The 22,178-nt window shown below is 43.1% G+C and overlaps 1 protein-coding gene across 4 annotated transcripts in view; it reads left to right on the top strand.

Moving 5' to 3' along the window:
- Nucleotides 1–22,178, top strand: part of RAP1GAP2 (RAP1 GTPase activating protein 2) — a 299,431-nt gene that overhangs the window by 161,192 nt on the left and 116,061 nt on the right. Inside the window, exon 1 of one of the 4 annotated variants that reach the window (XM_044993828.1) lies at nucleotides 16,288–16,394. The exons of the other annotated variants lie outside the window; for them this stretch is intronic. Within the exon in view, the coding sequence (XP_044849763.1) occupies nucleotides 16,288–16,394 (107 nt within the window). Of the gene's footprint in view, nucleotides 1–16,287; nucleotides 16,395–22,178 lie in introns of those variants that run through there. 4 annotated transcript variants of the gene reach the window in all.

Genomic DNA, 22,178 nt, shown 5'->3' with positions numbered 1-22,178 from the left:
TCCTGGTAGTAGTACAGTTTATAGGACCACATCCTCAGCTGTTACATATTGGTGTAGCTTCATTGACTTTGAATAACTGGATTTGGTACCCATGGAGGTTAATGACAAGCCCTCGTACATTTCAGTGGGGGTGGGATAGGATCAAGGCCTTAATGCCTTTCTTTCCTTCTTAGAGCCTGTTTGAATGTGATAGCTAAGCTGGTGCGTGGGCTTGAAAAAGAAGCAGGCTAACTACAGACATACCGGCAGAGACTGTCTTGCACCTCGAGCTGGTTCTGTCTGAGGAGCGAGTCCCTACGGTTGGTTTTGTCTCTGTTTTGTATTCAGACGGCGTATTGTGAGCATTGCTTACATTTACATCTAGATGCTCTAATCAAATTGGAGCTTTAAAGTCTGCAAAAGCACCTGCAGGGATCTGCTTGCCAGACAGAGCAAATCCAGCAGGGTGGCTGGGATTTCATGGCTGTTACTGGGAACTTGGGTAAAACTTCATAAACGTATATCGGACTTAGGCGCCCAACCCCCACGGCAAGTCAATAGGACTCAGGCGCCTAAGTCACAGAGTTGCTTTTGAAAATGTTACTCCTTATAAACAGATAAGCGGCCTATGCTTGGTCCCGCAGGGCTGCTTCCTTTTAAAAATAAGAGTGGGTGTCAGAGGGTATCACAGGAGTCCCTTGACAAGAGATACAGTAGCTCCTACTCAAATTCTGGTCCCATGGCAGTCCCAGGTGAGACGTGAACCCAATAAACTTTGAGTCAAGCTTTTGAATCCCCCATGCTGAGTGGGTTCAGAATTAGGCAAAAGGAGTGTACACACCCTGGCTGGGTTTTCAGCTGTGCACAATATGCACCCACAAAGGTGCTGATTGCAGCTCCCTGATCCAAAGCCCAGCTCTATGCTGACACTGTCCCTGGCACAATTTGGGTCAGCCTCGGGGTGGCTCTAAACTTTACTAGGTAGTTTTGACCCCACAGGGCCACTGCATCCGCTGGGGATTGCTGGAGTGCAGCAAAACTCTACCCACATCCCCTTTCTCCTGGCCATGTCCTCTATACAGGGGGTATGAAGGGAAGGAAGAAGGGGTTTGGCATTTGAACTAGCTATGTCACTTCTTTACCTTGGGACTTTCCCACACCAGGGTGACTGCCAGCCAGGGCCGCCCAAAGGATTCAGGGGGCCTGGGGCCTTCGGTGGTGGGGCCCCCTGCCGCTGAATTGCTGCCAAAGACCCGGCACTTCGGCAGTGGGTCCCGGAGCGGAAGGACCCCCCGCCACCGAATTGCCAGTGAAGACCTGGAGTGCAAGAAGCTCCGGGGCCCTGGTCCCCACAAGAGTTTTCCGGGGCCCCCGGAGCTAGTGAAGGACCCCGCACCAGGGCCCCCGAAAAACTCTTGTGTGGGTGGGGCCCGGGCCAAATTGCCCCACTTGCTCCCCCCTCTGGCCGTCCCTGCTCCCAGCTGGCTGGATCCATCAGCATTTAGAGACTTTGTGCACCAGCTGACTGGCACAAAGGGGCCGTATCATAGGAGAGAATCGCAGGGCAAGCCAAGTATTAGATGAGTGCACTGCTGAGGTGGGATTTCTTTTCCAGGGTTAAAAGCTGATTTTAAAAACTGCTCAGGGCTCATTCTACTGCTTGTGGCTCCATCTTTTAAGAAAACCTGATTCCATTTGTTTAGAAGCTGTCCTTTGTTAGTGATAGCCTCATCCATTACATTAGCCTCACCTTGCCATGCAAATCGACAGAGGGGAAAGCCAAGTAATACACTGAAAGAAGTATATTTTAATAGAAACCGGGGCTTCTAAACGAAGATATACGGTAAATCCAATGTCAGTGTTGTGCCCATTCTCATCCTCTGGTTATTCTTTCTCTGTGATTAATCAAAACATACTGCTGAGTCTCTTTTTAAGCCTCTCTAACCACACAATGGGTGCACACATTACAACCCAGGTCATTATCTGTTCATCTATTCTGTCTGTTTCACAGCAATTAAGGATGGCTTATCTTAAGTATTTGTTGATCTTCAGACATGACTGGCACTCACCCGCAGTCCTGTTCTGTTTTCAGCAGCAGTGGCCACTCACTGACTGAGCTTTGGCTTTGTTGCAAAACAAAAGGTCGGTGGTTGTTCATAAAGATTTTTGTCGCAACTGTGATCACTCTCCCCATTTGTTTCCTAGGAATGGTACCAAAGAGATTAGACCCAATGGGTCTGATTCAGCCCTGGAACATGAACGTAGTGCTTTGTAGCAAGGCTGAATATTGCTCAATGGCTTTGGAACAGACCTACTCAAGCTGACCGCTGGTCTGCCTAGTTTATCCTCGTATTTCTATCGACCGAGGTACTCATCTGGCTCTCATACTCATAGATAATTTCATAGTCATTAGTCCTCCTAACTTCCTGTGAGGTAGGGAAATATTGTTATCCTCTTTTTAATAGAAGGGAAACAGAGGCACAGAGAGACAGAGTGATTGCCTGAGGTCACACATGGAGTCTGTGGCAGAGTGAAGAACTGAACTTAGATCTCCTGAGTCCCAGTTCAATGCCTTAACCACAAAGCCGTCCTTTCTTGAACAGTGGTTGCTGCTAGATGCTTAGGAGGTCTATGTTTTCCTTCAATCACCTGCAAGAAGGATTGACAAAAAATGTTGCTAAGTTTGGGCAAGAGTGAGGCTAGTTTTGAGTGAACCTGGGGCTCCTATCTCAGTCAAGAATAACTTGTGGGTTTTGCATATATTCTTGATGCAAAGCCAGGTGACGCTTGGGAGTTTGGTTGAGTTCCACATTTCCCCTGGACTCAGGGTTTGAGAATTGGTGCAAAATGTTCCCTTGTGCCCATGCAAACCAAAACACAGAGGTTGTCTCATCTTTATTTAGTAGGTCTACTCTCCTGTTGAATGAAGGATGTACAGAACTACCCACCTTGCTGTAGCTGAACGATTCTCCTCATTTTGCATCCCTGGATCCCTTTTTCTGTGTCTTGGTCCCATTTAATAATATGATGAGAGCTTGATGACTCTGACTCCCTGACACCTGTTCACAACCCCCCTCCCTGGAGATTGCTCTTCCATGATCTTAGACCTATCATTTGAAAGTGGTCAACTGGATTGTTGTCTCAAATTTGATTTTCAAAGCAATATAATAAAGTGATTAAATGTTAAGCTTTCTGGTGGTTCAGGCCATTGGTCTTCCACAGTTTCACAGAGGAATAAAACTTGACATATTAAATTTGTGCATTTTATGGTCCACATGGAAGCAAATCATGGGCCAATACGTCTTGAGCTGCAAGATTTCAGCCATAAAAATATTTGCTTTACAGTTTAGCAGATTTATGCAATGTAAAATTTACAGTCGCTCCTCTACATTTGATGTTTTTTTATAAATGATCTCATATTAAGAAAACAACTGAATCATATTTTTATTTTTGTTGGCCAGCAAAGCTTTGGAAATGGGCATTTAAAACCACGTGGGACAAATTGTCAGTAATGACTTCTAAGCTTACTATTACTTATTATTTGCATTGGGTCGCACCTGGGAGTGCCATTTGTAAACCAGGACTTCATTGTGCTAGGAACTGTGCAAACACAGAACAAGTCTTCTTCCTGAATTGTTGTGTTTGCATCATTTGTGGCATTTTTGTGCAAATAATGATTGTGCATGTAGAACTGGCCAGTCAAACAAATGTCTGGGGGAAGTATGACTATTGAATATGAATGTTGACAATATGAATAGTTCCCTAAAACCTTCCATCGCTTTCATACTGCGCTGCAAACAAACCAGTAGATTTTAGGCTTGAAGTATGTGAATTAAATTCATATTCTAATCTAGATATGGGCACAGGTTAGCAGCTCACAGTAAAACCTAGTCTCCCCAGAGTCTTAACTTGACATGCTAGCTCATGGGAAAGCTACAAGGAGCCTTGTTTTCATTGGTTTTTACCTCGTGTTAGCTAACTTGAGGTAAAAACATGTCTTTTTTCCTAGTAAAGATGCAGTGTAGGAGAGTTAGGCACCCAATTCAAAGGATGTGGGTTCCTAATTCTCTTAAGCTCACTTGAAAAATTCCACTCCCCATGCATAAGTGTTTGGAGGATCAGGCACTGTATGAAACATGCAAGTCAGTCTGAGACTGCAGTCTCGAAGGGCCTGGTTTTTCTGTTGCCTTGACCTTGTATAATTATTTCCACCTCTATGAAGTGAGCACAGAGCACTGCCAGATCAGAATGTAAATAATTATACCCAGTGCAAACCCTGGAAAACCAGGCCTTAATAACTAGTTCTGCAGCCTCCTCCAAATTATTGTTATTTTTTAAAATAATGCGTAATCCACACTCTACCATATTCTTGGCTGACACAGCACTGTCATTGTGGTTTCCCTAATTTGTTCAGGTCCCCGGTGCATAGGAATATATCATGTCAAGAGAATATATCTGTTTAGGGAATTCTTGCTATTTACTCTCTGCTTTTCTAATTGAGGCCATCAGATCTATAATCAGATTACCTAGGGCTGTTTGTAACATAATCTAAAGCACTGCAGTAGGTTTGTTGTGGTACTTCTCTTAAAATTGGAGGCACTCATCTCCTCCTCCAGCTGCATATTTGAGGCACTGTAATCACCTTTCCCATAGTTTACAAGTTCTAGAATCTCCTTTTTCCTGTGCCAGAGATATGGGAATGTGACTGCTCCTCCTACATAAACCAGTTACTAATTTCTCTCACTCTCTTTCTCTCTCTCTTTCGTCCCTCTCTTCTCCATCTCTAGCCCTTTGATCATTCAGTCTGCAAAAGAATGCCCAAGTGTAGGCATGCAAAGGTAGGCTGGTTCTCTTGGGCAGCAGGGGTAGGTAAGGGGTTGGTGGCTGAATAGAACTGGGTGAAATTTTTCAGATGAATAGTTCATTCCACAAAAAATGCCATTTTGGACAACCTGAAATTAGTTGTGAATTTGACACACATAATTCTAGCCCTTCACAAAATGGCCGGGGGATGAGTTTTAATTCAGATGCAGATTGTTACAGACTAAGGCCAAGATCCTCAACAGTGTTTAGATGCCTAACTCCATTGATTGCAATGGGAGTTAGGTACCTAGTTGTTTTAGAAAATCTGGGCCTGAGTCACTGTGTTCACTCATGCACATAGACACGCAGACTTTACATTTGTTCCTAATTTATTGGTTGCTTTCCTTTATCTGAAATAAAAATTGCCTGGACTAAAAATGCATGTTTTGCTGTTTGCATATAGGAAAACAGAGCAGAGTGAGGGTGAAAGTCAGTGGGATTTTTGAGTAGGGACTTTGTGATTAGGCCCAATAGCTTCATCTTCCTCCGGTAATGCCTAGGGTCTCCAGTTAAGGATCTATGCCTTATTGTACTAGGTGCTGTACTTGTACTTTGCTTTTCTTTGGGATTCTCAAATGACAGGCTCAAAGTGCTTAATCAATATTAAGTATTTATACCTCTGCACCCATGATCTACCTAATCCTAAATGTATCTATTGTATCCAGTGAAATCTCAGGCATAGAGAGGTTAGTGACTTATCCAGTATCATACAATGAGTCAATGGATTTACAGCTGTTGAGGGTAGGGGCAGGGAAGTCCTGATTCACTTGTTTTAATCACTGGGCACCGCTTCCCTCCAACAATTTAAATTAAATTGACAATGTTCTGGGTTTAATGGTTTGAATGTAACTTGCATCCATAAGCAGTTTAGGAACATCAGTAGGCTGCTCCATCGTGTTAAAATGAAGACCTATATTATTCTATAAATTGTCTGGTTTACATAGAAATAAATTGATGGGTGTTTCTGTAATACCAAGGATGAAGTTTTGATCTGACTTTGTTCCAAAGTGGTATTTCCTGGTACCTCTTTCTTAGTAAAGAGCAACACTAAAGAAAATGCCAAATTCTTCATAAATGAACTTGACATATGAACGATATATTCAGAAAGGCACATAATTGTCAAAACCTAAAACAAGTTCTTCTTAACCCCTCTTAATTAAAATGGTGGTTTAGCTGCAAAACTGTTTCCCCCGAAGCATAAATGTCAGGGCAGTTTTAACAGATGTTTACTTTTCGTGCAGCAATTGCAGCCACATTTCCTCAAAGGTCATTTAATCATTAAAAAGATAATATTGTAAAAAAGTAAGAGAGAAAAACAATACACAAGGCTGTTCTCTTATGGGAGATGCATTTTAGTGCATAGAGGACTAAGCTTATACCACTGTTTCTTTTATGTGCATCTATACATCTGTTGGTAAATGGGCTCTGGGCTAGTGGTCCCCCCCACCAGGCCATGCACAGCATTGACTCAAGCACCGTGTAGATCTCAATGTTCTTTACAAAGCAGGGAAGTACTTTGAGCCCCATTTTACAGATGGTGACACCGAGGCACTGAGAAGCAAAGTGATTTGCTCAGGGTCACCCACCAGGATACTGGCAGAGCAGGGAATAGAAACCACCAGGTCTCCCAAGTCCCTGCTTATTGTGCTACCCACTGGATCGTACTTCATACTATTTTACTGAATACAATCCTCGTTGGGGAATCTGGCCCAGTAGAGTTAAACTCAGTTGAAAAACAAAAGGGAAAAGAGTGGTACATTCAGTGAAGCCCCTAGTGGATCACGGCACAAGAGTGCTGCAGAATCTGGCAAGATCTAGCACAGTCGGCAGACTCTGCAATGGATTAGCCGCTTTGCTGCAGGTTGGAACTGACATTCTTTAGCACAGCGCAAATTTGGTCAGTGCTGGCATCGGGCTCAGACTTGTCTTAGCTGAATGCATGGGGGCTGCTTTTCATACTCTCTTTCTTGTGTGCTCTTGGATGATATTAATACATCCCCCGTGGATTCCAATGAGCCAGAACGCTTCAAAATCATGATACATTTGTGCTGGTTCCATTGACATTATATCAAGATTGAGACCTTCTTGGTGGCTTTGATCCATTGGCTATTGTCATCAGTGGGAGTTTTTTTGCCTTTGAATCAGGCCCTCAAACAAATAAAGTTGTGTTCTGCTTTGCATTCATTGCCACATTTATCCTGCAGTCAACCCATGGCAAGGAAATCATTTTGCTCACTAGTGGAGTAACTATTAGTCAAGGACAATGGAAAGGAAATGGGAAAATCCAGTTCATAAGGCTGGATATAAATTGACAAGATTCCTCTGATCTTCCATTTCTCAAGATTTCAGTAGTTAAGATTTTCTAATATTGCCAGGGTAGCTAAAATAACACCATCCCTTCCCTTCCAAACATTAGAATGCTGCCCAGAATGATTTCATCTTGACCACCACCAGGCTGGAAATTCCTGATAGACAAGGTTAAGTGTTGCTCAAGGTGTTCTGTCTAACAGAGGTCTTGCATGCACATACTGTGCCACTGTGGCACTAGCGAGTGATAATGGAACATTAGGACTAGAGAGCTTGAAGGAAAGGCACAATTAAACTGTGCCTTGAACTCCTGCCAAAGGCTGAAATTTTCTTCATCCTTTTTCATACAAGAGGGAGCCACTTTGGTGTGACAGTGGAAATTATAGGTACGTATGTAAATCTATGACTTATAAACATTAGTAGATACGTTACAGGTATAGCTGGGCAGGAAATGGTTTTGCCATTCTGTGATCATTTTTGAGAGTTTGAAAATTTTCCCCCTCTTGAACTGGGACGAAGTCAAAATCTTAAATATTCATGAACCGAAAACTGATTTTAAAATGGTTTTTGGGTCAATCAAAACATTTTGTTTTAATAATTTCAAAGTATTTTGCTTTGATTTTTACCTTTTTTTCCCTAGAAGCTTAAATTCAGAAACAAAGTTGTTTTGAATGGGAAAACTTTAATTTTTTTGTTTTTGAAAATGTTGAAAAGTATTGTTGCAACATTTTCAAAATGTTTTTCATATTTTTTTTGAGTCAGGAAATTCATTGAACACGATCCTGTTTTGCAAACAGTTTTGGTTTTGATTAATTGGTATTTTTCATCCCCCCCAAAAAAGTTCAAAAAATTCCCAACCAGCTCTACTACAAGCAACAGCAGGATTGAAAAAAACAATAGTGCAACATACCGCCAAAACGCTCCCTTTATTTTCTCTGGTGTACAAGGGGAAGAAACTTAATTAACAATGCTTTGCTTTATAGTATGGCTCCGTCGGTACCACTCCCCAAAATACCAGGCTGGAAGGTTTATAGGTTCCCCATATAAAGACTTGGAACCAGATTTACAAAGGTATTGGGTAGGTGAGTTAGGCACTTAGGTGCCCTTGTGTATCCCACTGGGCACCTATCTGCATCTTTAGGTGCCTAAATACCTTTGTAAATCTGGCCCTTGGGCTCATGCTCAGTGCTAGGACCAAGATGCATTCTCAAGAAAGGGCTGCTGCAATGTGAGAAGTGCTGGCCTTTGGCTGTGTTTAAATAAATTCCCTTCTTATGCCCACTGTGGACGGGTGGGATAACCCTGCTGCCCAGCCAACGTTAAATCACTCATAACGCAGGTCCGAATATCTAAGGCTCTATGGCAAAAATTCCTCCTCCCTGCAGGGTCACAGCCCCGAGGCCTGTGCACCACTTATTTTGAGGGTTTAGGTGGAATTTAATTGGAGCATAAGGCCTTGATATGTTCCTCTGCACAGGGGAAGTTTCATGCCTATAGAAACGGTTTTTATTGCGGAGAGGACTAGTTTTAATTTTGGCACTGTGTGGAATGTTCTACTGAAGAAATGAGGGAGCCTGTCCTTCATGGCAATGTACAACACGGGATGCTGTAGCCAACAATTCTTACTGCTTCCCTTGGAGGAAGTTACCATAGGAGATGGGGGTTGGGGGAGGGCGTATGGAATAATCTTTCAAGCACAGAGGGACCCCATGCAGAGAGCTTCTGCAAGCGGAGTCTTCCCCTTCACCCCCCATGTTTCTGTCTGATATGCCTTGTGCCAGAATGTGCACGTGGCTTGTATTTTAGAGCCATCTGCAGCCTGACACACATTCTCTTTTCTTTGTGAATCCAGTAGTCCATTTCACAGTCTATTTGTCAAGCAGAAATCATTGCTCGCTGTGCATGATGTGCCATTTCTTTGGGAAGATGACTCACAATGAGCATGAGATGAAAGAGTGCGCATTATAGAGGAGCGCAATGAGCCGCTACTGGGAAAGAGAGCAGAGACAGAAAACGATGCGGATACTCCAGCAAAGGATAAGACTGCCTGCCCTCTGCCACTCATCCTCCAGGCTTTCATGACTTACTTTACCTAGCTACCCTAGAGGGCTTTCATCAGACTGTAGCAAACAAAAAAATACCGCTCATCTTCCTGTGGTACGTACCCATGTGCACAACCACATGTTGTGACCAAAATGCCCCCCAATAAAATGTTGTCTTTGTTTTGGAGCTATAATAATGGACTCCCCAGCCTGGCCTTCCCAACAGTTACCTGCTTCGAATGCTTAATGCATCAGTTTCAGCTAAGGTAAAATGCTATTTATTGTGTGAGGGAATAAATAAATGACCATTCTGAGGAAGCGAATCAAAGCCCGTGGGCTATTGCCTTGCTGCTGTCCTGCTCGCTTTCTGCTCCAACCAGAGTCTGTGTTGACTCTGTGCTGGTTCTTTTCTCTGTTTAATGTTTTAGCTTCCGGCTAAGGACACAAGGACATATCCTCAAGATGTCTGCTCTTATATTTGCTGGCTTGGCCTCTGTTAAAACTGGCAATCCTTGTGACAGGAATATGATCCACTCCTATATGAGAGTTGCCACTTATCCTGGCCGATGAAACTCCTACCTCTTCGAAACCCAAGAAACCCATCTTCCAAATGAGATGTGTTGTGCAGCCCAGTGTTCAGACTGAAGAGGCTTGAGGGGCTGGTCGGAGGGGATGCATCATCTTTCCTCTTTGCATATGGCCAGACTTTTGCTGTCTGAGATGCCTTTCTACCCTGGCTCATAAAGAAGAGCAAATATTTCTGGCCCTTGGCATCCCCACTAAATGGTGGATTGTTTAAAAACGTCCCCAGGAAGAGGAAAACCCTAAAAAACCCACTTACTTCCTTTCCCCTCCCTTGCTACAAACACTTTCGCAGACCTAATGTCTGAACTGCAATAGGAGAAACCATTGCACCAGGGGGTTGTTTTCCACCAAAGCAGTATTGTATTATTATTTTCTGTTGTTTCTATTACAGTAGCGCCTCGAGTGGTTGTAGCCCAAACGAGATCAGGGTCCCTTGGCTTTAGGAGCTGCACATACACCTAGTAAGAGAGAGCCCCTGCTCCAAAGATCTAAGTAGACAGAAGCAGACAAAGTGTGGATGTGTTATTACACCCATTTTACACAGGGGCAGCTGAGGCAGAGCTTGAGGGTATGTCCACCCTGCAATTGGAGGTGTGACATACCCCAAACTAGCTTTCATCTGGCTAGTGCAGGTACCAATATCAGTAAACCCACAGCAGCACCCCAAGTACAAGCCCAGCTGGATACGTACTCAGGCAGCTAGCCTGTGCTATTGGTACCTGAGCTAGCTAAATTAAAGCTGGCTTGGGTATGGCTAGACATGCTGCAATCACACCCCCGAAAGCAGTGAAGACATATGCTAAGGCCTGGTCTACACTGTGGGGGTGGGGGGTCGAACTAAGGTACGCAAGTTCAGCTACGCGAATAGCGTAGCTGAAGTCGAACTACCTTAGTTCGAACTACTTACCCGTCCTCACGGCGCGGGATCGACGTCTGCGGCTCCCCCATCGACTCCGCCACCGCCGTTCGCGGTGCTGGAGTTCCGGAGTCGACGGGAGCGTGTTCGGAGTTCGATCTATCGCATCTAGATGAGACGCGATAGATTGAACTCCGATAAGTCGATTGCTACCCGCCGATCCGGGTGACTTCCCCGAGGCATCACAGGGAGTCGGTGCCAGAGATGAAGGCCTAACCCAGCTCTCCTGCATTCCAGTTCAGTGCCTTTACCAGAAGCCCAGCCTTTCTCTAAAGTATCATTCTAGCTGCATTTGATCATGTCAATTACAAATAGGCTGAAAATTAAGCCCCAAATAAATTGATTAGAGAGAAGAGAGACGTTTGTCACATGCAGGTGGAAAGGAAAATATTAGCTAAGTGTATCTACCTAAATGATTCTCCGTTTCCAAACATGAGAGAAGTGAACATCTTTAGAAATCAATACAAAGCCGCTTCAGCATAAAACATGAGAAGATTGATACTTAACTTGTCTCTGTGAGAGCACGTGGGGGGATGGGGGGTGGAAATTGGCTCCGGAGGGAGACACTCAATGAAATTCAAAACTGCCTGTGTAGAGGGAGAGGTAAAAGGCTTAAAATCCAACTTCTGGCCCCCACCCCATGAAAACTAACGAGGTGCCAGAGAACTGATAGAATTTGGCATGAGAATGGGTTCTAATTTTTTTTTTTTTTGCGACTGCCTCTCAGAAATTCATCAGGCTCTGATGCTTCCTGTTCGAAAGGGAGCAGCCAGATATTTTCAGCAAGAACAAAGGGATTAGTTGGACCAACAAAAGCTTTATTAAAAGGCTTCAGAGTGGGAGTTAAGTGCTGTCTGCAGTAAATGATGATTAAGACGGCATCAGGATTTATTATATTCCCCCCCACACTTGCCCAAGTTTCGCTAGCTGCCATGGTGTCATGTTGCATTGTGATGCCTGCTTTGAGAAAGTGTGAGTCCTTCCAGCTTGTAACAGGGCTGGTTTTTCAGGGGGGCAGGCGGGGTCTCTGTATTTTCCCTACCTCTGATGTGTGTGAATTCTAATGAACGTGTCCTCAGTAGCTATTTGAAGTCATCAGTTCTGAACGACCTTTGCCCCACTGCATCATCTTTGTAGAGCCTGATCCAAAACCTGTTGGAATTTTCTCATGGACTTCAGTGGGTTTTGAATCAGTCCCTTTTAGACCATGATCTTGCAAAGACTTTTACGCACGTGCTTAACATTGACTTCAGTGGGACTACACACAGGCATACAGTTACACTCAGGCATAAATCTTTGTACAAGTGAGGTGGTAAATACCATTCCATGGCTAGTTTGTTCTAGGGTTAAAATAAATTCAGGACACTGATGAACACATCTCCTTTATAGAGTTAGCTGTCCGACTAAACAGAGGCTGAGGGACAGGAATTCATTATAACAAAGATCAATTGTATGTTCTCTTTGGAGATGCTCTGTGGAAATAAAAATATGTGATCATGTAACTGAAGACTAACAAAATGTGTGCACACAAGAGGGCAGAGTTAAGGTTATACAGGCACCCTTAAGCATGGTACTTTTGGATGAGGATGATTTTTGGATAACTGGGAGAGCTGCAGCACAATAAGGAGCATATCAGGGTAATAAATATTTGTGGTGTGTATGTATAAGGATGGGGAGTATCTGTTCCATTCCATGCCCTCCTCCTAATGGTTGCACTCCATAATAGCCATGTTACTCATATAAAATTATGCAAAATAGATGTCCCACACTAGAGTTGACTGCTGTTCCATTGTGCTGAATGAATTTCTGCTCATAACTGAGTGGCCCCAACCAGAGAAGCAACAGTATCGTAAGCCATAGTGTTTGGGGACCATGACTAGAGTATTGAAGCGTACGTTCCTATGGGTGGCTAGTGGTTGTAGGTATAAAGCATGATTGTTCTCCTTCACTGAATACAATGCATCCCCAGTGGAATTGCCAACTCCGTTTTACACAGCACTGGGAGACGGAGTCAAAGTTGCAGTCTGAAGAGTGTTGGAGGAAAATAGATGGTGGTGAAGCCAGTTCAGACGAGCAAGAGGCGCGTACTCCACTGCTTTAAACATTCTCAGCCTCTGTGAAAAACTGGGTGCATAAGCTAAAACTGTGTTGAGATGGCCAGGTGCATCCATCACTTACTCAGAAGATCAGCATGTGCTCAGTGAATCTGACAGCGTAGCAAGGGTCACATTTTCACATGGATGAGCTGTCCTTGAACGGCTGCTGAGATGGATCCGGCACAGAAGATGGGTTTAAAAAAAGCCTCCTCTTCTTTGTGTGTTCCTTTTTAAAGCCTATTTGGTCCTGAGCAAACATTTCTTGTGGACTTTGCCAGGAAAACCCTATGTTCTGTTAATGATTGACTCTCCCACTTACAGGGTCCCTAGGTAGCTTAGGATCATATTTCAGCTTCATGTCCCTATCAAAACTCTAGTGTCACAGGGCAATTATTAGAGTTTACTGCTTGCTTCCCCCTGTTATTCCTCTATTCTGGGATAAGGATTGTTTGTGAAGCTCTGAGGATTGGAAGGAAGTGTCCTTGTCTTTTCACTGAAAGCTCCAGTATGAACCTTTGTTCTATTTTGCTTGGGTGAACATGTTCCTCAGCATTTGGAGATGTGAAGGCAACTTCCTTCAAGATGACCATAGCATGGGGTCTACTGGGTCGATGCATTTGCTCCGCCAATTTTCTAAACTGCTCTGCTGAGCTAGTTGCTGGCGGAGGCTCTTTGTGGCAAAATAACACAGAAATAAGTCATCTGTTGACAGATATAGGCATAAAATTTGCCCATCCTCCCCCATATCCCCTCAGTAAAGAAAAGAGACTCTCCAGTGCCCATTCCTGACATCCAAATTCAAACAGAGACATCACTGCTCAAACTCTGCCTGGCAGTCTATGCGTGGCTTTGGGATTTGGGAATTCTTTGAGGGAAGATCATCAGCGTAGGCAGCCATTGCACTTGTCTATATGGCCATAAGAACCCGGGGAAATAAGACCAGCTCTTAGTGTCCAGTGAGAGCATACGCTTCAGCTCTGATTCCCCTATTACTAATAAAGTGTTCCTACTCTTCATGCATTAAGACTAGACTGGATAAAGACTTAGAAAGTACACCACAGGGAAGAGTTTTACACCGTCAGGGTAGGGGTGGACTAGATCAGTGCTTCTCAAACTATCTGATGTGACGGCCCGGCAGTTTTTTTTCCCAATGTGCCAGGGACTGGTACCCTATTTGTGTCATATTATTATCGTTTTTGCATAGGCACGTAGCACATCAGATCAGAAAAACTAACATTCTTCACTGTATTCATTGGAATGGGAGTGTGGCGTACATGCGGAGATGTTCCCATTTAAATACATTGAAAACTGACTGAAAGGCTGTGCATTTGGGTGGATAGTATAAAATGACTAGATCCAAGAAAATATTATTTGAACATTCGTAGTAATTTATATCAGAAACAATATAATGAATACAATAAAAATTGGCAGACATTTTTAATTGAGTTTATTTATCAATATTATATGTGCTTCTGAAAACATACTATTATTTAATATTGTTGACTTTTATCGACTGATAATTATTCTTGGTGGAATACCAGTGTGATTTTTAAATTATACTATTATTTCACTCTTTCTTTCCTGGAAACTCGCCGCGGACCAGCAGCCAATGGCTTGTGGACCGGCACCGGTCCACAGACCACCACTTTGAGTAGCACTGGCCTAGATGATCTAATAGGTTTATTACAACTAACTAAGATACTGTGTCTAAAGGAAAAGAGATACAGAACTATTGCTGTCTTTGGCCAGATGCTTATATTTTAGTCTTTCAGAAGGTTAGAATTTTTGCCTGCCTGCTGTTCTATGTACATGCCTTAAACCAAAGGACTGGGGTTTAGTTCCTCTTGCAATTAACATGTTCCAAGTGATTTAGCTGGTCCTGTGTTTATTTCTAATGTGAGAATTAAACCAGCATGAATGGTAAGTGATATGGGAGGATGGAAGTGGTAGGGAGGGAGGAGGGAAGAGACCTGCTTCTTTTATCTCCATGGTAACATACTTTGAAAGGGAACGGTGTTGATGCTGATGCTCTGGGGTAGATCATTTACAGTCTACTTAATAAAAAAGCTGGAGCAAGGAATATAACATGGACTGTAAGTAGCAGACTAGCGGGGCTACGTTTTACAGCACCTGTTAACAGATACGGTTCAGTTCACTTCTAGACAAAGTAGAAAATTTATTCATGTGGCATATTTTAAACACAACACAATGAGCTAGATTCTGGCACTATGCCAACTTAATTCAGCTGAGGGTCTGTCCCAGTATATAAAAGATTTAATGTCTTGAAAATACACTTTGCAATGTAAAAAACAAAACAATTCTGCCTTTTCAGATTTAAGGATGCTGCAATTAAGTTGACCATATTGCGGTTGTTATAAAATCTGAATTTTACGCTTAACTGTACAAGGTTTTTTCAAAAATCTTCAGTGTGTGAATCATGGAGTTATTTTAGTTGCAACATTAGATCCCAACCATTAAAAACAAAATCCTTGTGCATTTTAATGTTCTTAAAATTCATCTAATCCCCAGCAGCAATCAGGAAATGACATTCTGGGGGGTGGGGAGGAAGCTATCCTTTATATTTAGTCTAAAAGCCATTGGTTAAAGCTGGTGCAGTGAATTGACAGCCACTGTGTCAATAGATCCAAACCCCCCTGGAAACTTAGTTTTGCATAGACTGTAGGTTTGGGTTTTGTTTTCTAGTAAAAAAAAAATGACAAAAAATGGTAATTAATTACACCCACCTTTTAGTAATCTTTGTTTCCCCAGCATAAAATCAATGATGCTTTGAATGCCCTCTGCCTTCGTAAAACACACACTGTACACTCTCACACACACAAAAAAATCCTCTTTGTTCAGAAAAATTTTAACAAGCAATAGCAGAGGAGAAAACCTGAAAGCTTCCCTCTGCGGGTGGGTCCCAGCTCCGCGCAGTTCCGTTTGGTTTGCTTGCAGGTATCATCCAGCAAATTACAGGGCTTGATGAAAATGCTCAGTATGTTACTTCTGCATCTGCTTTGGTTTAATGCTAACTTTAAAACATCGAAGAGAAGCCCCCAACTTCGGTTCTTTTGGGGATATGGGTGGGGGTGGATTGTGGTTGATGGCTGAATGCAGGCATGACAGATAGTCAAGAGCCGATGACCACATCTGAGGCTGGTACAGTTTTAAGTGATTTAATTGACTTGGAAATGCCACCCTTCTGTGTGCTGGCAGCTTAGCAACCCCGAGCAGAAGAGCAGCAGCAGAATCAGAGGCTGTAGTCAGCTAGGAAGGGGAGGCAGGTGACTTGAAGGTCGCGGGAGTAAGAGAAGTCACCTGATTCAGGCAAGAGCTTTACCTATGAGGCAGGAGTAACAAGGCAGAGGAGAAAGCGAGAGGGAGAGAAAGAGAAGTGTGCATGCTAGTGAGGGGAGGGAGGTTTGCACTTTTTTAAGCAGGTCTCTTGCCAAGGGTTGGGGATATTGGCAGCAGAGCCTGTGGAAGTGTCACCTTAACTATGTCACAACCGGCTGACAGGATGCATTCTAAAAGGGCAGGGATCCGAGCAGCTGTTGTCCTTATAGGGTTGTTGCACAAATCCAGAAAGCAAAATAAAGAAAAAAGGTAAAGCACGAGTTTATTCAGTCTTTTCTCTCTTGATTCAAGAAAAAGAACAGTCATTGCCACTACTTCGGTATTGAAACGTTAGCTGAAATCTGGGGAAGGAGGGGAATTGTGGAGCCCGCAGTCTGTCTGTATTGTATCCATGCTTGTCTTTCATAGATCATACTCTTATGGGAATGTATATTTGTATGTGCTGATAATACTATTCCAAAGCAAAACAATAGACATGGTGATAACACCTATATGCTCAAACCCCTTTCATAACTGTTAAAGATTTATGTGTGTGTATATATAGAGAAGGAGAGAGAGATGAGACTCCTTCAGCCCCTCTAAGTTTATCTATTGACCGTAAACATTTTTTTTTTTGCTGTATAAAGCCAAGACAGACTGTTTTCTTCCCGGGATTGCAGTGTTTTGTAGAACTGATTTGACTCAGATTAACGGCTTTGTCTCTTTCCTGAAAAACAGTTGACAAATGGTTTTCAGATTCATTGACTAAGCTGTGGACTGTACTTTGTGTTCAACTTTGTGGTTTGGGGAAACAGTGTGTTTTCAATGGCGTGTTAGCTGTCATCTGATGGATATAGTTGCTGAATTTTTGGCAGGTTAATGGGAGTTTCTATTTTCTTCAAAGGTTTACAATGATTTCATTTATTTTATGTCTTTATTCAGAGAGCTCTGTTTCCTTATGTAGTTTGTACTGGCAACTTTCTTGTTAAAATAATAAGATGTGCACCCAAATCTATGCAATGTATATAATTTTTAGTCTAAAGTGGAGACCAGACAATTATCACTTCAACTTAGTATTTATTCTTCATAGCGATATTTAAACTTTTTTTTTATTTTCATATAGAAAAATATAGGAAGGCAGAATGGAATCATTCAAAACTACACTTAAAAAATGATAATTTGACAAATCCACAAAAGCAGGGCAATCCAGAGTTAAGGCTGGGCTCACCCCAGCGTCCCTAAGTTTTGTAGCACCTGCTCTGAGTAACATTTTACTGGGTTTGGACATTCCTGCTATATGGTGCCTCAGAGAGCAGGTTGACTTAGGGACAGAGTTTTGCTTTTGTGGATTTTAAGGCAGACCCTATGTATTGCTGAAATGTTATTTTTCATTCCTGGAGGCGTTGCTGGTTATAACATTAAAAACAGTAGTTAAGATATATGTGACTTGGTGCTCTTGGGGCCTCTACCTGATCTGGAAATTACCAAATTGTGCTCACACTTGAACTGAGTCATCTTATTGCCATAATGCTTCTCATTCTTCACTGTAACCCCTCCCTACACTGCACTCATCACATCTAAAACTGGGGCTCTCAGCTGCAGACTGTGCCATTGGGCAGAATAAGAAAGGCAGTAGGCGTTCTCCCAGTACTCAGCGCTTGCAGGATTGGGACCATAGATTGTAACCTTTTTAGATCATTCTTTTCTCTTTGAGACACCTTGCATGCCTTTTGGCACTGTAACAATAACAATGGGCTCCTACATAACCTTATGGAATAGTCCCATAGAATTAAATAGTGAACGATCCCCTTTCTGCAGGTGGGTTTGTAATAGAGGATTCTATCCCGGCTATGGTCTGATTAAAAAAACAGCTTATAAAAATATCTCATTCTGCATTAAATCCTATAGGTTTTGAGGGTTATTGTTTACAACTCGATTACATTACTATACAACCCTTTCCTTTTAATCCTGATTAAATTCTAAAGGATGTTTCCATAAGGGGAATCACATAAAGGTGGCTGAAGGTCTCCCGTAGCACCCCATTGGGGTAAAGATGATCTTTACTCTTTTACAGTGCCAAGCAATTAGCAAATAATAATAATTAGTCTCTTGGCCATTTAGGGCCAGATTTTCAAAAGAGTTCAGTATGTTGAGTACTACTACTTGTTCACGGGAGGCGCTCTCCGGAAACATCTCCAAAGCCACCTCGGTGTCCCCTTTCAAATCCCTCTGCCATGATACCTACAAAAAACTTGACTCTGGCTAGCCAACCGTGCCGACCACTATTGTCCCACTGTCACCTTGCACTCTCCCCACCTGTTGTGTATAGTCTTATGCTTGGACTGTGAGCTCTTTGGGCGGGGATTGTCTCAACCAGGGGTCCTGGCGGGCCACGAGCAGGTTTCAGAGGGTCCCGCCGAAACAAACCAGAGAGCAGGGCTGGCGTTACACTCGCTGAGGCAAAGGGCAAAAGCCGAAGCCCGAGCCCAGCCATCCAGGGCTGAAAGCCAAAGCCCGAGCACCTTAGCTTCACGGGCTAAGGGTGCAGGGCTCTGGGCAATTGGCCTGCTGGCTACCCCCTAACACCAGCCCTGGCTTTTAATCTACTGGATATGCAGAAAATCAGTTGTTGTGGGCGGCACAGGTGGGCCATGGAAGTTTTATAGCCTGGGGGGGTTGAGAAAGAAAAAGGCTGAGAACCCCGTCTTAGAGTGTGTCTCTTCTTGAGCCGGCGGTTTAATTTCCAGCTCTCGTAGACTTACGCATGGTAGCGCTGATTGAGCTCGTACGCTACCAATAGAGGCTGGCCACCTGAATACACACGTAGGGTCCAGGGCAGGAATGTACTCGGGGCAGCTAGTCCGTCCCGCGGCCTTTGCCACAGCGGCTGCCCTGCTAGCTCAGTCAAACCTAGTGCACGTGCGTCTGCCTGAGCTGGAAATGACACCTCCCGCTTTGTGCTATGGCCACGTGGTGCCCTGGCCTTTAGGAGCTACTGTAACACAAATACATCATAAGTGTTTAAATGGGAGCTGCTGGGTGCTGAGCTCTCCTTCATTTAAAAAAAAAATGTCAAGGGTTGGATTTTGAAGAAACGATCCTAATCCTTAGATGGGCTCAGAGCCTGCACGGTTCAGTGTAAGTGAATTAAGCACAGTGGGGCTACCTCGGAGCCTGATCCAGCTCCCGCTGAAATCAGTAAAGGCTCCCATTGAATTTAATGGGAGCCGGATCAGGCACCAGTGACTCAAGTCATTCACCTACCTAAGCGTTTGCAGGATCAGGCCTCCAGCATGTTGTGTTTGATCATGAAGTTGTTTTTTGGTGTGTTTTGTGGGGTGGTTACAAGACGTGAAGCTACAGCCCGCTGGGAAACTGGGAAACAAGAGAGCACATGCGTGAGCAGGTGTTAAGTGATGTCCAATGGCCTCTTTCTCAAACTGTTGATGCTGAAACCCCCACCCCCCACTGAAATCAATGAGAATTTTGTCTACATAATGACTGCAGGATCAGGCCCAAAATATCCAAGGAAAAAGATGGGAACTGAGCACTCTGAGAAATCTGGCTTCAACTGTGGGTGTTGGGCACCTGAAAATTTGGCTCTCAGCTCTTCTGAAAATCTGGTCCATAAAAGGCACGTCTGATTTTATAGTACCATGTCTAGCACAAACTCTCGCCTAGTTGAGCCCCTGCTGAGTGTTTATTGAGGCTAACGGGAGTCTCAAGGGAAGAACAAGACCCTCCCTGTGGCTGCTTTCATGTCTGCTACGGACTGTTTTCTTGAGAGGGACTGCAAGTATTTCGGTATACATGCCCTAGTTGCACTGTTTAAACTTATGTAAGTTTCCAGTGCCATACAAGTGATATAAGTGGGGAAAAGTGCCATTTAGTTGTGGTGTTAAAGCGAAGGTATTTTTTCAAACGTTCAGTCTTTGTTCTGCATTTGCCATTGAATTTCACTCCGCATGAGCCATATGCAAGTACATCAGGTTTGGTAGCGGATGCTGACTCCCTGGTGGCCTGTGTCGCGTACTTATTAGCAACCAACCAAAGTATAGTGCTGCAGATTGACTTCCCTGAGCTTTCTTTCCAGAAGCCAGGTTTATACTGACTTTGTTCCCACTTCCTTCCTTCCTGAAACAGTCAATCCATCAGTCAATCCACACCAGTCCTGTTCATTTGGAAGCTATCCTGGACATCACTGTTGATACTAAGTAAATGGCAAGTAATGTGTAGTAACAACTAGCACATTTAATTACTATTTCTCTTTGTGAATCCAAAACTCCTACTGCCTCTGCTCAGTGCCCCAGAATCCAGCGTGGTGCCCTAGATTTTCTTTTTTACTAGGAAACTGGAAACGAGGCACAAGTTTTAGTGAGGGTAATTAACCACTGAAATAGTTTAGCAATGGAGGTGGCCAGTGCTTAATTTGTAATGAAAGAGGTGCCAGGGCTCAAATAATTAGGTGCTGAGGCTCAAGGAATTTTTTTTTTACTTTCATAGCTGATGCAGCAAACCCAGAGGTGCCGGGGCTACGAACTGCCAAGCTTAGAGGTGCCCCCGGGTTCAGCCCTGGCAAGTCCCGGCACAAATTAAGCACTGGATGTGGTAGATTCTCTGTCATCTCCCCTTCTTCTATCTAGCCTAGCTCTTATCTGTGTGGGGTCGGCTTTTCTCCATCCCAGTCTGTCTTGAAGGAGTTTCTCAGAAACTCTGCAACTAATCAAATAATTGTGTATTACATCCATCCATTTGGTTTTGGGTCTTCCAGCCTTTCTTTTACCCTCCACTGACTCTCTGTTACCCTAAGTCTTTAAATCATCAATCCATTAACTTCAGTGGGGCCAGGATTATATCTTAGGTGTCTTTCTGAAAGATGCTTTATTTCATGTTATTGGCTCAATGCAGGAATGACTGGCTGGAAATCTATGCTGTGTTATGCAGAGGTTCAGATTAGATCAGTGGTTCTCAACCAAGGGGTACGCATAGCCTTGGGGTACACAGAGATCTTCCAGGGGTAAATTCACTCATCTAGATATTTGCCTAGTTTTACAACAGGCTACATAAAAAGCACTAGTGAAATCAGTACAAACTAAAATTTCATACAGACAATGACTTGTTTATGCTGCTCTATATATTATACTCTGAAATGTAAGTACAGTATTTATATTTCACTTGATTTATTTTATAATTATGTGGTCCAGATGAGAAAGTCAGCAATTTTTCAGTGATAGTGCGCTATGCCACTTTTGTATTTTTATGTCTCATTTTTTAAACAAGTAGTTTTTAGATAAGGTGAAACTTGGGGGTACACAAGACAAATCAGACTCCTGAAAGGGGTACAGTAGTCTGGAAAGATTGAGAACCACTGGACTAGATGATCATAATGATCCCTTCTGGCCATACTATCCATTATTCTGTGAATGCTTCATCTTAACAATTATGAAAGTTTGATTTTTTTTTACTGGTTCTAATATTAGATTATAAAACAAGAACTGTCAATAATAAGAATCTATTCCCACCATTAGCCACATGTTAAGACTGCGAGCCATCCTTAGGACACTTTATTGATTGAACCAAGCTATAAATCCTGTATATAATGGAAACAACTTCAAGACGGGGGTGTGGCAGCACCTATTTGTGTATATATATGAAATAAATAGTTGGGTACTTTCGAGTAATATCTGATTGTGTGTGATCCATTCAGTGACCTATAAAAACAACAGTACATGCAATAATGCATGTTCGAATGCAGGGCTCTGTGAACTGTACTGAACAATGTTTATCTTCTGTACAGAGGAGTAATTAAAGCTAAACTCATTTGCAGTTAAATGTCACCTTGTTCCTAGTTGTGCTTTGGTTTTTCCTTTTGCGAATTATACCTTGGAGAAAGCTTTGTATAGACAGATTTAAGCTGTTAATTTGCAAATGCAGAATTCCTTCCAAGTCTAGACCCAACGATGCCATTCTGTCTCTTTGCTGACTCATGCTTCAGTACGTGCCAGTTACTTTAAGATAGGGCAAAATCCTGAAGCCAGTGCATAGCCGGAGTAG

This window comes from Mauremys mutica, chromosome 19, assembly GCF_020497125.1.
Source record: "Mauremys mutica isolate MM-2020 ecotype Southern chromosome 19, ASM2049712v1, whole genome shotgun sequence".
In the NCBI taxonomy this organism is placed as follows: Eukaryota; Metazoa; Chordata; order Testudines; family Geoemydidae; genus Mauremys; species Mauremys mutica.
This window is presented reverse-complemented; position numbering and strand designations above follow the sequence as displayed.